At 37.3% G+C, this 16,861-nt stretch overlaps 1 protein-coding gene across 3 annotated transcripts in view; it reads right to left on the reverse strand.

Moving 5' to 3' along the window:
• Positions 1-813: 813 nt before the first annotated feature.
• piwil2 (piwi-like RNA-mediated gene silencing 2) overlaps positions 814-16,861 on the reverse strand; it is a 34,884-nt gene continuing 18,836 nt past the window's right edge. For all 3 annotated transcript variants that reach the window (XM_024275851.2, XM_024275850.2, XM_024275849.2), the window contains exons 12-24: positions 15,054-15,242; positions 14,825-14,909; positions 14,170-14,262; positions 12,339-12,479; positions 10,776-10,889; positions 10,487-10,675; positions 10,178-10,279; positions 9,978-10,094; positions 6,286-6,374; positions 3,174-3,279; positions 2,673-2,926; positions 1,510-1,617; positions 814-1,199 (exon numbers count right to left, since the gene is read on the reverse strand). In XM_024275851.2, coding sequence (XP_024131619.1) covers positions 1,043-1,199; positions 1,510-1,617; positions 2,673-2,926; positions 3,174-3,279; positions 6,286-6,374; positions 9,978-10,094; positions 10,178-10,279; positions 10,487-10,675; positions 10,776-10,889; positions 12,339-12,479; positions 14,170-14,262; positions 14,825-14,909; positions 15,054-15,242 — 1,744 coding nt within the window. In that variant the 3' untranslated portion in view covers positions 814-1,042. The remainder of the gene's footprint in view (positions 1,200-1,509; positions 1,618-2,672; positions 2,927-3,173; positions 3,280-6,285; positions 6,375-9,977; positions 10,095-10,177; positions 10,280-10,486; positions 10,676-10,775; positions 10,890-12,338; positions 12,480-14,169; positions 14,263-14,824; positions 14,910-15,053; positions 15,243-16,861) is intronic.

Below are 16,861 nucleotides of genomic sequence, written 5' to 3' on the forward strand. Positions count from 1 at the left end.
GGTAAGAGTGTAGAAATGTAAGAATTCAGGTTGGTTTGTCTTCTACAAGTCTTCAATATTTAATCTTAATTTAATGTGACAACTTGACCATTTTGTGACATCTGATTTGATTTAAAATAGTTTAATATTTGCCATATGACTTAACACAAAATTGTGTTAAGTCATATGTGTTTTTTTTTAAACTAATTTTCTTTTAGCAACCAACGAGACATTTTTGATGTTGGACATTTAGAAATGTAAATAATTTAGGAAAAGATAAAACTTTGCAACAACACCAAAATCTAACATGACACAATCAAATTACTTATTTTTTGCATTTATGAATGTAACTCTGTTCATGTTAACTGTGAGCTATTATTTAGTCAACAGGTTAACTCCTTTAAAAGACACAGGACCTATTATGTATAAACAGCACTTTATCGGGAAAGATGTTCAATGTTTGAAAAGCCTCATCTTTGAACCTGAATGAACTTAGAAACACTTGCTTAAAATAAGAGCACTTGCTAAATAGGAATAGATTAGAATATTAGTCTGGATTTGTTGCACATTAAAGTACATTCTGTTAAGTTCCTTAACAGAAAACAACCAGCACATCTAACACCTTAGGAAGTCTTTGATGTGAACCTCTGTCTACTCTTTTCTTAAGGGAAGAAAACTCTTCCTAATTTTACATTTGCAAAGTTTCTTTCTTTCTTCAAAATGTACATTTTCCTCCAGTAGCCCCATTTTATGCTCATTTAAATTGAAAAGGGAAAGGGGTAGATGTAGATTTATTATTTACTAATCCTAAATGATCCATGCTTCACACTCATGTGTCACAACAGGCACTTTATTAACAGCAGATTCCTGCCTGATCATCAAAAGAACACTTTTCTTAAAACAGCATACAGAATACTTTTCAAACTCAGAACAAATTCAGTTTGAAAAAAAAAACATTTAAGGTAATTTTCACTAAAAATGCGTAAACTTCAGAAATTAAACGAACTGCTCAAAAAATAAACAATGAAACCTATAAAACCACAACAGCTTACAAGAAAAAGAGCTACAAGAAAAAGAGCTTGTCTGAGAGCTGGACAGCTGGCTCCGAGTGCAGGTACTGACCCGACAGGTACGCCAGCTTGTGCGCATACTTGCATGGTGCTGGAACTCTGATGGTGCCAGACCAGTTCCAGTACAGATAGCACATTTTAAAAGTCAACCTGGAAAAAAATTCAGAAATGAAAGAAAAAAAAAAAAAAACAATGTAAAAGTGAAAAAGTGAAGATCCACAATGCTTTATACACAGGTTCTCTTTTAGGAAAAATCTACAAGCAGGAACTTTGAAATCAGATAACATGACAGAATGATTTAAAATATAGAACAAAATCACGTTATTGCTGCAGTTTGCAGAACCAACCTGAAGTTACATTTTTGAAAATTTGATCTATTCCAACAGATTTTAAAAAACTAAAACGTGAATTAACAACCACAAGCAGGTGATCATCTGTGAGAATAATGGCGAGTCTATACCTTTGCAGGTGGTCTGGGGTGAGGTTTGCTGTGTTGTACAGTGTGACATAATGAGTGGGGAGTCCAACGCCTTGTCTGATGTCGTGTGCCGTCAAATAGAAGTCCACCCTTAAAGTCAGAGGGAAAAAATAAAATATTTGTAAGCAGTGCTCAGTTATTCTGACTCAAAAGTGTGCACATTACCGGCTATGAATTGTGTAATATAGCGGTTCCCAACATTTTGTCAGACAATATTTTCACAGACCGATCTGTAAGGGTCTGAAATGGGTGTCAGTTTTTTTGCTTCTCAGTTTCTCTTAACTTTTGAGGGTAAAGTTTATCTTCATCCTCTGTAAAATGTCTGCAGCTGCTTTAAACTTTATTTGAACACTGGATTTTATGAAACATTAAAAATGTGATGGGTATTTTCCATAACCCATAAAGGTCCCTAAAACTGCTAGTTTCTAAATATAATAATGTTAAATGTGAATCCACCATTTGATAAAGCTTTATTAAAAGCTTTTATGTAATATCAGGCAGATGCTAATTATTATGCAGTATTTTATAACTGCAATAAATCCATATTTGGAGTATAGACTCCTGGTTTTTATCTGTTTGATGCAGCGTTATTTTATTTTGAAGTTGAAGGGTCATTTGTTTAATCACAGACTCTTTTGCAAAAAGAAATGATCCTAATACATTTGTTTTTCATTATCTTTGCTAGCTTGGGTCTGTAATTTAGCAGTCAGTGCAGCCGCTTTAAGAAAGTGCAGATGGATTTTCAACACCTGACTGAGAGACTTGATAAGTGTCGAGAATTAGTCGGAGGTGGTGGACAGAATCCAGTAGTTCTCCAAAATAAAACTTTCTTTAGAATTAGATTATAAATACATTTGAAAAAAAATGGTTAAGTTTTTTTCCCTGCTGTAGTGTACTGGTCCATCACTTGGGACCAATGATTAAATGCAAACTTTTTAAAATATCACATTGAAATTATTTTACTGTACAAACTTATCAACGTGGACTTGCAATAGTTAAGAGGAAAACATCTTCTCAAATCTGTTTTTAGTGTCGGCTCAAAACAAAAAAAACTACAAATAAATCCCTGGAGAGACATTTTAAAGACTACGAACTTCCGTGTTTGCTAACAATAGGTAAAAAGTCGGGTAAGTCGGGTGACAGACCAGTTTTTGTTAGTGAGGGTGTGATCCAGAACGGTTCCCGGTGGGACAGCGCCGAAGCCGTTTGCAGAGCATGAGTACAGGATGGTGTTGATGCGCTTTTGGACCACGATGAAGACCAGCTTGGGGTCGTAGTTGGGGAAGGTCTCAAAGCACTTGATCAGCTGTGGGATCTCGTACAGCTCCACCATCTTCAGCTGACTGTCAGACACGCCATCTCGGTAAACCACAATCTTCTGTGGCAAGTCATGATTCAGCTGCAAAGGAAAACATACAAGACAAGTCAACATAAGGTAGTAAAAAATGATTTGTGCATTTGATTTATCATCTAATACCTTTTTAGACTAACATTTGGGGAACATTCTGATAAAGATCATCTAAAGACTTTTATGAAGGAAAAAAAGATGTAAAAGGAGTTTCTGAGCAATCTGTGAGTTATCTTTGGGTTAGATAAGGTTATGGAGGGAAGAGGGGCTTAATATTTGGAATGCAAAGTGGTTTTACCTCATAATACTTCTGCAGTGTGGACAGGAAGCAGGTTCTGAAGCCACTGATCAGTTCCTCAGTGGGGGTCTGGAAAATCACTCTGGAATGCCAGTGGGTCAGGGAACTACACACAAAATAGATTCAGAAATGTTAATTCCTAACAATTTTTCAGGTCAAACACAATTAAAAACAATAAAATTAACTAAATGTAGTGTTTAATGATGGTGTTCATTATATTAAGTATTAAAAAACAAACACACAAGCCCTACATCATAAACAGGTCCAAACTGGTCAGCCCACCTATAGCAGTAAAAAGTGTTTGGGATAACAGGAATTGCTCTTTTTAGGGTTGTGAAGGGATTTTGTCAGATAAGCTAGGTGTAAGGTGCATTTTTTTCAATGAAATTCCTGACAAAAGGCTCATCTTTTGTTCAAGTTTATTCAGAAGTGGAACAGCAGGTTGCTATTTTAGATTGAGATAAATTTAAGGAACAGTACTTTTAAAAGTATTTTATTGTTATTGATAAACTGAGTTGGAAGCCACACATCAGACACATACAAACTAAAATTTCAAAAAGTATTTCAATTATAAAAAAAATCAAAATATATATTAGAATAAAACTGTAAATATTTATTGTACTGCTCCTTAATATTACAATATTTCACCTACTGTATAGAAATTTGGGGAAATAATTATAAGAGTTCACTGCATCCTCTCTTTTTGCTTCGGAAACGAGCCATCAAAATTATACATAAAGCCGGTATCTTGATCACACTAACAATTTATTTTATCAATCCAGAATTTTAAAACTGTATGACCTTGTTGATTTTATACAGAGCTAACGGGAAAACATTACCGTACAATATTCAAAAACAGTTCTTAGAAAATGACGGAGGATACAAACTGAGAGGATGCAGGAACTTCAAGGTAAGATTGATAAGAACCACAAAGAAAAGTTTCTGTTTCTGTGTGAGGCACTAAACTCTAGAACAAGTTAAGTAATGAGCTCAAACAATGTTCAAGCATTTATAAATTCAAGAAAATGTATAAAGAAACTCTTTCACAATATGGAGATAAGACGAGTTAAAGATCAACTGGTGTTTGAATAATTCCAAATGTGTGAACTTGAATGTGATGAAATAATCAAAGCTTTTTCAAATGCGATCAATGAGTTTTACATTGTGTAATATGCAGTAATGATTACTGAAAAGTTTACAATCACTATGGTATTAATTTTCTTTACTTGATCCAAAATATGTAGCAAGGATTACAGAATTATTGTAATTATGTGTTCTAAAGATAATCAATGATTATTAGATATTGTGTGAATCATTAATGTTTATTGAAAATATATAATAATTCTTTCAGAATTATTAAGAACTCTATTGTTACTTTAAAAATTGATCTCAATGTATAATGATTTTATTTCTGAATCAACATAACATGGTATTGTGATGATAAACAATGAGTATTGTATGTCTGTTACATGATGTATGATGTTACCGTTTACAGAAAAATGTTTGATGAGATTAATCAATAATCAACAAGTAATTCACTTTACTATTGGGAATTACAAAAAAAAACAAAACAACAACCGGATTACATAATTAAGCAAAACAGAGAAATTAAGTAATTAAGTAGGGATGGGATCATACAAATTCGATTCTTCACACTCCATTTCAAGCAATCAATCAAACTCTACTGACTTTAGGTAATTATCACAAAAAATGAATGAACAAAATGTGACATAAGTGTGTTTTATTTTTGTTTTCTATTTTTCTAATCAATGCATTTAATTGTTTCTGTAATGAGTTTGAAATAATTGTGTGTTTTGTTCTGTATTTTTCAATCTATGCTTGAAATAAACCAATCAATCAATCAAAAATAGATTTCACAAAATTCTGAGCAAACTAAGTTTGACAGTTGAAAAATGAGACTTCTGAAAGAGAAGCCATAGTTGGGGTGGGGGGGTGGGGTTTCCTGACTCAATTTCATATGTATGGTTATTCTTTAGGCCACGTTTGGTGGGTCGTCCAACATTTCAAAAGTAGGTCAAATTGCTGCATAGGACTTCACTTAAAACATCCTTTCAGTGGGGTCACATTTGCGTTACATGGTGTTGAAGATGCACGGGACAATCAATACATGTTTTCTTAATGTATCTCTAAACAGCAAACAGCTACTTTCACTATATTTTTAGCCAACGTTAATTTTCGACATGTTTAGAATTTATTTTAATGCCTTTACAGGGTCCACAAAGCTGGAGTCTACTGCTGGTTAAGTTCCTTTCCAAACATTAAGCATTTCTCTCTACTCTTTCAGTCGTTTCTGTGCATCCACTCAAATGTGCAGCATTTTAAAATGAAGTCAAATAAGACAACCAGTCCCTCATTCTTAAAATAGCTGACCAATTAGAGGAGACCTGGAGCAAAACATCAAACACTATGTCCTACTTAAGAACATATAAGGAGGATTTAAGAGGATTGGTGTACATAAAATGTGAACATTTAAGTATGTTGCTGTTATTTACATAAAACTTTACTGTCACGGTCCCAATCACCCTTGTAGTCATTCACTCACAGGCTTTTATACATAAATGGAGCTAGAGCTGCCATGTAAGGCCATGGGGGTAATGTAGTGTCTTGTTCAAGGACATCACATCACCACATGCATGAACACATGAATGTTCAGAGGGGGAACCAAATGTCAACTTCTAGTTGTGGGAAAACTGCTCACTTACGGCTTCAGCAAAATGAAACCAACTCAGATGCCATTATTCCGCAATGCAGATGACAGTAAAAAATGATTGGTCTGAATTAACGTTTCTATAGCAATTACTGTTGCAAATCATGAGTGAGCTTGTTGGAAGGCACCACCCTTCCACTGAAAGCGGGAAGGGGTGTGGATCTTCCAAATGTTTCAAAAGTTCAAGGTAGAGTAGCAGGCACCCCAAGCTTTTATTGAGGTATCTAATTGGTCTTGAATAACTTGCAATGTTTTTCTGACAAATAGAATGACTGGATAATAGCCGTTTATTTCTCTAAAGAAGTCTAAGAGTAGAGATTGTGAATTACGAATAAAACAAAAGCCCTGAAACAGATTTAGGACGAAAAAAGAAACATTTTGTACCTGTTCACACTTGCAACAAATCCCATAACAGACTGATGCTTTTTGCTGGTGTCGTGGTGCACATCAACTCCAATCACCATCAAGCTTTTCTATTGAGAAAGGACAAGAAACAATCCGTTGGCAGATATAAACAGAACTTTAGTGAAATGACTCGAGCTTCTTTTAATAATATACACACTGCAAAGACGTGCAAATCAAAAACATTTCAATAAAAACAAGTAAATAATATCAGTTGTATTAGGAGCAGACTGTTCAACCCACAAATTGAGCACATTTTCTGTGGGCAGCAAAGATAATTAGAGATGCACTGATTGGAATTTTCTTGGCTGATTCTGATAACAGATTTGGTGTGATGTGCCGATAATTTTTGCCTGTTCTGGCTTTTGTCTAAAGAGGTATAAATAGTCAAAATGAACACACAAAAGGAATCAAATCCTAATAATCAATTTTCTGAACCTGCTTAGTCCCTTTCAGTGGTCACAGGGTTGCTGGAGCATATCCCAGCCACTGTTGGGTGGAGGAGGTCAATAAAATTCCATTTTATAGAAGTTCAGTTTTAAATAAAAACTCTTTCACACGAAAGGCTTTAAAAAAATAACACTCTGAAATGCTGCATTTCAAATGAAAGTCACCAGATTCCTCCTGGTTGTTTAGCCTTCTTGGGTTCAAAGAACAGAGGAACAAGAATGAGGATATAAAGCATGACATTTTCAGAGGGTGCATTCACAATGGCAGGTTTGATTCTCAGCTGGTTTTGTTTTCTCTGATGATATGCTTTGTTTGGCAAAAGGGAAAGCTCACCTGAAGTCTGCTGTGGACCAAACTAGATAATCTCCATTTGCAGGAGAATGAGGGTCTGGGATTACTTTAAGGTGAACTAAATTGAAAAAGTAAACTAAAGAGAGCAAGTGACAGAATTAAGTATCATGAGTAGATAAAAACCCCATAGCGTGAAAATGATAAAATACAGTTATAATGATAGAAATGTTGGAAAAGACTCAGAACTGGAGCTTTGCCAGGTCTTTCAGGACCTTCATCTTCATTTAAGTGTTCCAGAATCCTGGGATGGTGCCGAAATTCTCCAGAGCCCATCAAAGTATAGCTATGTGATCTCTTTTGATGTCTGCATTTAGACATCTGTGTTGAACTTCGTTGACTTTTAACCATTTGACTTACAAAAAGATTAAAGAAGAGCATTTAATCTGTATACATTTTGTCTGGGAGGTTTAAAAGAGCAGCAAAAGGCATATAATTATTGGCAAGCACAAGTCTGTATAAGCCCAGAAAGTGAGCTAATGTCAGCACTACAACATGTTTCTGTACCCGCAGGGTTCAATGCTCTGTGGGTTGGTCTTTCAAACAGCAGAATTCATTGAGTTGATCAAGTTGACGGCCACAGACTTACTTGCACAAGGATATTTTGGTTTTCATGTAGTGAGGAAAAAAAACTGAGCGCATTAACTGTGGAAGGTCTTCTTTTAAAAGCCGTTTGGTGGTAATTTTAGTAAGTATTTGCTGCAGGAAAAGCTTCCAGAAGTGAGTAAAAATACACTGCTCATAAAAATTAAAGGAGCACTTTAAAGAAGCACATTAAATACATCAGATCTTAATATGAAGTTGGATATCTATAGAAATAAAGACAGGGCAGTGTCTTAGGAACAAAAGGATGCCAAGTCTTTTAATGGAAATAAAAGTTTTCAGCCTACAGAGGGCTCAATTGTGTAGACACCATAAAATCAGAGTGAAATGAAGATGTGGCAGACTAGTCAATTTTTTCCAAAACTTAATTTCTGCAACTCAAAATGCTTTTCAGTATCTTGTGTGGCCCCCACAAGCTTGTATGCATGCTTGACAATGTCGCGGCATGCTCCTAATGAGACGACGGATGGTGTCTTGTGGCATTTCCTCCCAGATCTGTGTGAGGGCAACCCTGAGCTGTTGTACAGTCTGAGGAGCAACCTGACGGCGCCTAATGGACCGAAACATAATGTCCCAGAGATGTTCTATTGGGTTTAAGTCAGGGGATCGTGAAGGCCATTCAATTGTTTCAATTCCTTCATCCTCCAGGTACAGCCTGCATACTCGTGCCACGTGAGGACGGGCATTGTCGTGCATTAGGAGGAAACCAGGACCTACTGCACCAGCGTAGGGTCTGACAATGGGTTCAAGGATTTCATCTGGATACCATATGGCAGTCAGAGCACCATTTCCTAGGTAGTAGAGGTCTGTGTGTCCCTCCATGGATATGCCCTCCCAGACCATCAATGACCCACCACCTAACCTGTCATGTTGAACGACGTTGCAGGCAGCATAACGTTCTCCTTGGCTTCTCCAGACTCTTTCACGTCTATCACAAGTGCTCAGGGTGAACCTGCTCTCGTCTGTGAAAAGTACAGGGTGCCAGTGGCTGATTTGCCAATTCTGGTATTCTTGAGCAAATGCCAGTCGAGCTCCACGGTGCTGGGCAGTGAGCACAGGGCCCACTACAGGACGTCGGGCCCTCAGGCCACCTTCATGAAGTCTGTTCTTGATTGTCTGGGTAGAGACATTCACACCAGTGGCCCTCCGGAGGTCATTCTGTAGGGCACGAGCAGTGCTCAGCCTGTTCCGCCTTGCACAAAGGAGCAGGTATCGGTCCTGCTGAGGGGTTGAGGACCTTCTATGGCCCTGTCCAGATCTCCCAGAATAACCACTAGTCTCCTGAAATCTCCTCCATGTTCTGGAGATTGTGCTGGGAGACACATTAAACCTTGTTGCTGCAGCACGTGTGGATGTGCCATCTTGGAGAATTTGGACAACCTGTGCAACTTCTCTGTAGGGTTAAGGAATCTCATAAAGGCCTCATACTGCCAGTAGAGATAATTACACAAGCGAAAATCAGCACGAGTGGAAAACCAGCCAAAAAAGATCAAGAGGGAGAAACTTGAAATGACCTTCATATGTAACACCAATCCTGTTTTGAGGGTTTTCTAATTGTTGCCACTGAACTGCACCTGTTGTTAATTCCATGAACACCAATACAGCGGAAATTGATTATCGAGGCCCTCAGCTGGTTAACCAACAAGAAAATGATCAGACAGGTTTAATTCAATTCATGCCAAGCCCAATAAAAAAAGTGTTCCTTTAATTTTTGTTAGCAGTATAGTTAATGGAAGCAAATAAAACAACAGTCTGTTATAACTCTGCTATTGCAAGTTAGTTGCAGATGCAATCATGGACATTTTGATCAAATCAGAAATTTGGTAAAAGTGTTCACATCTGCTAACATAGATCTATTTAAACATTACACAAAACTAATAACGGAGATCACTTTTTAACTCCATCCATCAATTTTCTATTGATTGTCCACCTGGTGGGACATGCCTGGAATACCCTTCTAGGACAGGTGTTGTGTGTGAGCAATTCCTGTTAGTTTCAGGCAAAGAATGGGCTCAAAGCAGAAAACATTTGCTGTGATTGCAGCAGGGAGATTCTGCTACATCAAGATGGTAAGGAGTGGTCCACTTTTGAAACTCCGCACCACTGTTTTCTTTTCAGGGTAAGTGAAACTAGTCACTAAAAGCTTCAAAAACCATCATAGAAGTTGCTAAATTAGTTGCAGGACAGAAATTTTTGTTGCACTTTGTGACAATGTTATTTAAAATGGCAATAGACAAATATAAAGTGCTGTCAAAGTTGAAGATAATTCTCACCAGTGGAATGCTGACAGTCCACAACTCTCCACCCAACTTGGAGTTCATTTGGAGGAGGATCTTCTGGGCAATGCCCCTCAACTTCTGTTGCTGAGATATTGTCCGAACGTTGATGACCTGCAGACAAATGCACAGTCAATATATTAAAAAAAAAAAAAGTCTATACAAATCATTTACTTCTGAAACTTAACATTACACACCTGGGAAGGGATGGGGCATTGGAGGCAGCACAACTTCTTGACGGCGCTGTAGAGATCGTCCCTGTTGCCCTCAATGATGCACACGACAAGCTGCATTCGGGGCTGCACAAAATTGGAAAATTAAGCTCTTAAACAGATTTGAGTTTTGCAACATTCTTGACGAACAAGTCTGTGCATCTGGGAAACCTTTTTGAAATAGATGCAAGTGAAACCAATGCAAGATCTCTAAAGGTTTCATCCAGACTTGTTTGAAAAATTTAATGCGTCAAGAAATTAGAGTCCAGACAACAAGTTAGTTTACAACTGTACCTCACTGGTGAGTTGAGAATGGATGCTCTTGACATAAGTCTCAGTCCGAACATCCTGCAGCTCTACCAGTATTGGTCGCTGCAGCCGCAGTCCGATGGGCCCGGCCACTTTGTTAAAGGTAGAAATGAGCTCGTCAACCTGTTCCGCACTGCGGCGAGGGTAAAAAACCACCCAGATGTTCAAAGGGATCTAAAGGAAAGCATTCAGAGACTGAAAAACGCCTTAAACCTCAAGGCTGGAAAACCTGGGGGAGCTATGACAATTGTTTACCAATATTTCACACACTTACAGAGCTGATTGAAGCATCTTTAACAACCTCTCTTGACCAGGACACATTGGCACCAGTACCAAAGGATGATGACTTCAGGCAGATGGTTTCGTAAGGGAGCGTTCTACCTGTGATCTGGAGGAGACGGAACAAACGTGTAATAAACAATTTCAAATTAAATGGCTTAATCAAAGATCAATTTTAATATTAAATTATCCTTTCGTTGTTTGTGCATAAAGTCTTCATGACTGTAAGACTTAAAATCAAATACCGTAAACATAATATCAAATCTTTATTAACTGTAGCTAACATTAAGTTTATTGAATTAGAAAGGGCATTGTTGCTAGAAAACTGTAATATAAAAAGACTCAAAGAAATTAGCAAAAATGGTTGAATTAGTTTCTTTCAAGTACAAGCAGCGAGACTAACCAAAAACTTGGTCTGAAAATAACGTCTTGCCTTCATTTTATGTTTTGCGATGGGACTAAAACACATTAGCTAAAGACAGTAAAGAACTAAGGAAATTATGTGGTCAATGCTGTGTGATTAAATTTGGTTGATAAGAGAGAGCTTTAATCTTCTGTTTTAGCCATTTTAAAAGGACCCATACAATGCAAAATCATCTTTTTAAACTTTTATGTGTATTATATGTTCATTCTGCACGAAAAACAAACCCAAAGTGGTATTTTGATCCATTCACACATTTCTGAGTAATCCTCCCCGTCTCCAATAACTACCTGATCTAAAAGATGTTTGTTACTTTAGATGCCGGACTCCTTTAAGACTACTCTGAAAGGCTTAAAAAAAAGCATTGTATATGCCCTTTAAATGTTTTAAATATAGTATTTATAATATGACTGTGTGAACTATATACAGAGTTTGCCTTTTCTATTTCCCTACTGATCAAATTTTTTTTTTCTCTTCTCTCTTTTTGTCAATATGACTGTATGTAGCAGAACTGCATAGGTAGATGCTTGTGTCACATTTATTTGCTTACAAAATGTATATATTTATATATATTTTAATTCTGATTGTTCCAGCCTGGACCAACCTGTGTGTTTTTTTTCTTTTGTTTGTTGTTATTTTTTATTAATGTACTTTCTCTTTTTCTTTGTTCTTTTTTGTTATTCGTTTGTCTCATGTTTTGTACAATCATTCAAAAATGTCAATAAAATGTGATTACAAAAAATAAATAAATATAGTTTTAAAGCATATGTGTACAGCAAGTAAAAGGGACCATATCTTTTTGAAGTTTTTAAAATTCTATCTGAGGAGGCCAAAAATTGTTAATATTTTTCCTAAAACCAACTAAGGACTCCAAAATGTATTTGAATCTTATCACTGATGAGCGACAGCTTCAAATAAATTAGTGTTTTTTTGTTGTTTTTTTTAACAAAGTTTCCAACCTAAACAAACGGCAGATAGCAGGAAAAAAAAGCTATTTAATGCACAAACTCTATTATTTGATAAATATTTGGTGTTAGCATTTACCCTTTAGTAAAAGAATATAAAAAGTGGTGCAGTCTGAGAGAAAAAGATTGATCAATTCAAACCTGCAATGATCCTGGAGACACAGATTCTTACCATCATGACATCTGAGCCGAGCTCCAGTCCCCATCCGTCCAGCTCTTTGGTGCAGTCCACCCTGGAGGAAATGCTCTTCAGAAGCTGCTTGATGGCATGGTTGTGTTGATCGCCACTCACATTGATATGAATTTTCAAGTCCTGAAATTAGAAATGGGCTTGTTAGGACAGAAAATACCAAACAATACTGTACATCACAGTATAGAAGAAAAAAATAGTGGCAAAAATGTAATTCCACTATTTTTACCTTTTAAGAAGACAGCATGCTTCTAAGACATTTAGAAAACACTGATCTACTGTGAAAAAAGCAGTTTTATCTTCCAAAAGTTTGTTTCTTCCAACATTTACTGCGGAACTCTGCAAATAAAACACCTGTTTGACTCACTAAAGTCCCACTCCAATCATATTTTAACCCTTCCGCTCTCTTTTGGGTCCAGTTGACTCAAATCACATATTGATATGTGATTCCTTCCATGACAAATATGGACAGTATTTTATGTCTGCCATGGACATTAGTGAAACTAAAAAATCAATGATTGACTGTCTTGTGGGGTCCAGATGACCCCCCCTTACAATGTAAACAAGCTAAGGAGAGCGGAAGGGTTAATCCATTTTAAAATCATTCTTAGTGAGCTTTTAATAAAGGATTTTGATGTTTTAAGATGGAAAAAAAAAACAAAAAAAAAAACTGTTGCTTTCTAGGACGGTTTCTGCAGATCAGCAAAAGAACATTAGAAATTTGCCTCCAAGATGTGGGAGGGACTGTCCATTCAAAGCAAACCCCCCCACTCTTCATGGATCTCTCCATTTATATCCTGTCCCACTAGCATAGTGCCTCACATGCTCAACCCAACATAACCGGTGCAACAAAAATGGTGAGCAATATTGGAGGTATCCAGCTGTACAGTTTTGAACCAGATATGAGCGTGGCAAATTCACTGCTCGCCACCTGACAAAAAATGTGTTCCTGACACCGTGGCCGCATGTGGGAGGAGCTATCAGCTCTGTCTGTGGATATCTCACTTAGAATGAATGGGAGACACATATGATTTTAAGGAATAAGGTTTATTTATCCTGAAGAGTTAAACAAAAACATCAGTAGCTGCCCTGTTCCTTCTTTCTTAATAAGTTTCTTACACTTACATCACACCAAACCTCTTCAAACTTTAATGGCCCTGCATGTAAAACTGATATCCAGTAGTGTGAAGAAGCTTAAGATGTAAAGCTTTTTCACACTACTGTAATCGTGTGTTTAATAGTCATAATGGTATTTTTAAACTGTAACATGAAATATTAAAGTAAATCTGGTTCTTCTTTAATATCTTAGATGTGTTCAGATGAAAGGGGGTCAGAATGAGAATCCTTTAGAGGCTAGTTCTGTCCTGGATTTTAACCAGCTGTATTTGTGCATAAAATAATTTAATGGGCTTAAGGGAGACTCCCAATTATGAGAAATTAAACTAACTCAGCATGATGTCACATCAAACACTATTTCTGCAGCCAGACTTTTACATGAGTATGTACTCTGCTTACATTAGAAGAAGATGATAGTACAACAGTTCACACTTCAGATGGGCCTCATCTTGCATAGCTGCACTTTGACTAACTTCTGAGCTAGAGCCTAAAAAGGAAGACTTTTCTCTATGTTTAGCTGCTCCCAAGTGACCCAGTTTAGAAAAGCATGATGTCACCTCATTTTAAGTGAAGTACAAAATACAGTTTTCAAAACAGACACAAGTCTTTGTTAAAGTGAGAAAGCAGAAAAAAAACCAGTGATGGTTCAAGTTGCTAGCCTTTTCAAATCCTCAAAGTTATTCAACATTCAACTTACTTTCATTGCTCTGAAGTCGCTTTTCATCTTTTCTGGGATTCCCGTCAGGAAGGACAGCTCTGGCACTAGGAGGATCTGGCCGGTAATGATTTGCTGCAAAACAGGGATTTAAATGACAAGAATGATGGGGAAAAATGTAGAGCTGCCATGATAAAGATTAATACTTTAATGAATCATCATATTATTGTGAAGGCTGGTGGTTAACACTAATTCACTCCAAGCAACCATCATTTATGACCTCATAGAGTTTATTCTTGGTGCCAAGAAAAGAATCACTTTAAATGTAACTGATAGAAAATGTAAAAAATAAATTCAGTTAGCTGAATAACCTAGACAAAGGCAACAAACCCCTTGGCAGAGGCACATGTAAATACAAAATAGAAAGGGATACTATTATAAAGCTTCATCTCACTGGTTTGATGCAAAAGGTTAGTAGCTCAGCTGTGGAGTATGACCCAGAGGCCAGGAAATGTGAATTTGAATCCACGATCAAGTGAAACCAAAGACGAGGGCCAATATTCCCTGCTTGGCATCAATGATTGGGGTTGAATAAAATTTAAGGGCGCACAGCTGTGACTACACAGAACTTCATAGCCTTAGTTGTGCTTTGCAGCCTTTACTGTCATGGTGAGGCAAGACTGCAAGAAGATTTTACCTTTCCCCCGAGGTTAGATCTCTCCTTTGGTCGATGCACGAGTAAAGGTTGGTTTGTCTCTTGAACTGTGATTCCATAGTTCTTGCTGTTCAAATGTGAAAGGTCAAACGATGACGACAAAAAACAAACACAGTTTGGACTTTCATTACTGCTGTGAGAACAATACTTTCAGTTTGGAATGAACATGCTCTCATTCTTGACTTTTTGTTCATAAATATCACACTCTCACCTGTAGTACTCCAAAAAAGTGGTCTTGGTGCCGTTCATCAATGTGAAACTATCCTTGGGTGACTTGTCCCACTCAATGTCATCGATGCGGTAGGTGCGATTGTTGTATCGGGTGATGACGATGCTACCGATGAGCTCTTTAGTGCATGCTTCTTTGAAGTTCTCCTTTGTTTGTTGGTACAAAACGTTCCTAAAAAAAAAAAACACATACACATTAGTATACTAAGAAATTGCTGATGACCTCGTTATTATTTTCATTATTAGAGTAAATCCAAAAATCTTTAATGCTGAGGATGTAGCGGGTTCCTTGAAAAATTGCCCCAAGCTGAATCAAAACCAAGAACTATATTTGTGAATCACTCAAAGAGTGGATTCACATGGATAGGTTAAATTTGTACCAGGGTTTATTTTTGCTAAAAATCTGCTTTAACTCTGCTCTAAGCCTAGGCCTACTTCAGAAGGAGAGTCTTGGTCCACTTGCTAACGTGGTCTGGAGTGTTTCACATCAGTGTGAATCCAGATAAACTTTCTGTAGTAGAAACCAAAATGACTCAAAGTATGTGTAGTGGATTGTGTGTTGCAATAAACAACAGTACAAATCTTACTAATTGTGAAATGAGAAAATTTAGAAAATGTTCGCCGGGTAAATGTGTTGGACTGAGGAGGTGTACTAACTGGGGTTTCTGGATTTCTGTGTCATTTAAAAAAAGCAAACTTAACTAGATCAAGGATTGAAATCTGGCTGCATTTCCAGCCCATTCAAACAGAAGTTTCAGTGGAATCCAATTAAGAAACCAAACTACTCCATTTCTTTAGCACAGGGGTGTCAAACTCCAGGCCGACCTAATGGTTTTCCTAAAATCCTGTCTCATCTGCTGCAGATTTTCTCCACGTTTAGCTTAGTGTTTGGACAATGAGGAACTTCAATGGCAGATTGGTTGGAAAACATGTAGCTCGGATTCTGACACCTCTGCAAAGTTTAGACCCCCCCCCCCAAAGGTAGCGTCATCCATCAAACTAAATTTCACAATTTAAATTTGCGCCTGATTAAAGAAAAATGCTTAAAATGATTTAAAAAAAGCAAAAAAAAAACCAAAAAGTTTCCAAAATTGTAAAACTGAGCAGCTCATGCGCTTATGCAGTCGTCTCCTTTAAAGCACAAACATGTATGTGTGTGTTGTTTTTCTCTCCAATATCCTACCATCATTCATTCATTAAAATGAAATGAATTAATGAAAATACACACATTCATAGGGAGTTTAGATCAGCCAATCAGAAAACCTATAAGGGAATATCATTAGCTACATTTACATGGCCACAAGTAAACAGAATAAATGCCTGATCAGAACAGAAATGCGTCATGTAAACACGCCATTTGGAATACTCTGGCCTGATCAGAGTATTCAGATCCAAATTTCTTTCTGATCAAGACAGGTGGGTTATACTGATTGTTGATCCGATCAGTGGTGCATGTAAACACACATTCTGATCGTGTGTCATTACTGTGCTGGATTTTACGTCATGCATAGAGGGTATGGCATTTTTTGGATCGCGAACAGAACCGATCGACTGCTCTCTGCGAGCAAACTGTTTCTTTGAGTAGAAAAGCCGGATTCACAGCTTTCATGTCTGTGAGCGCGCGGAGGGGTGCTTTGTTACAGTGTAAGCTTTGGACCGCAGTCTGTCCGGCTACTCTGTGCGAGAGACCCGCCGGACTCTGGAAAACCCCGTCTCCCGGGAGAACTGTCTCTACGAGCGGCTTCAGGACAGTATGAGCCGGCAGAGGCGACTTTTTCCATGAACCAAAAA

The sequence above is a fragment of the Oryzias melastigma genome, linkage group LG9 (genome assembly GCF_002922805.2).
Source record: "Oryzias melastigma strain HK-1 linkage group LG9, ASM292280v2, whole genome shotgun sequence".
In the NCBI taxonomy this organism is placed as follows: Eukaryota; Metazoa; Chordata; class Actinopteri; order Beloniformes; family Adrianichthyidae; genus Oryzias; species Oryzias melastigma.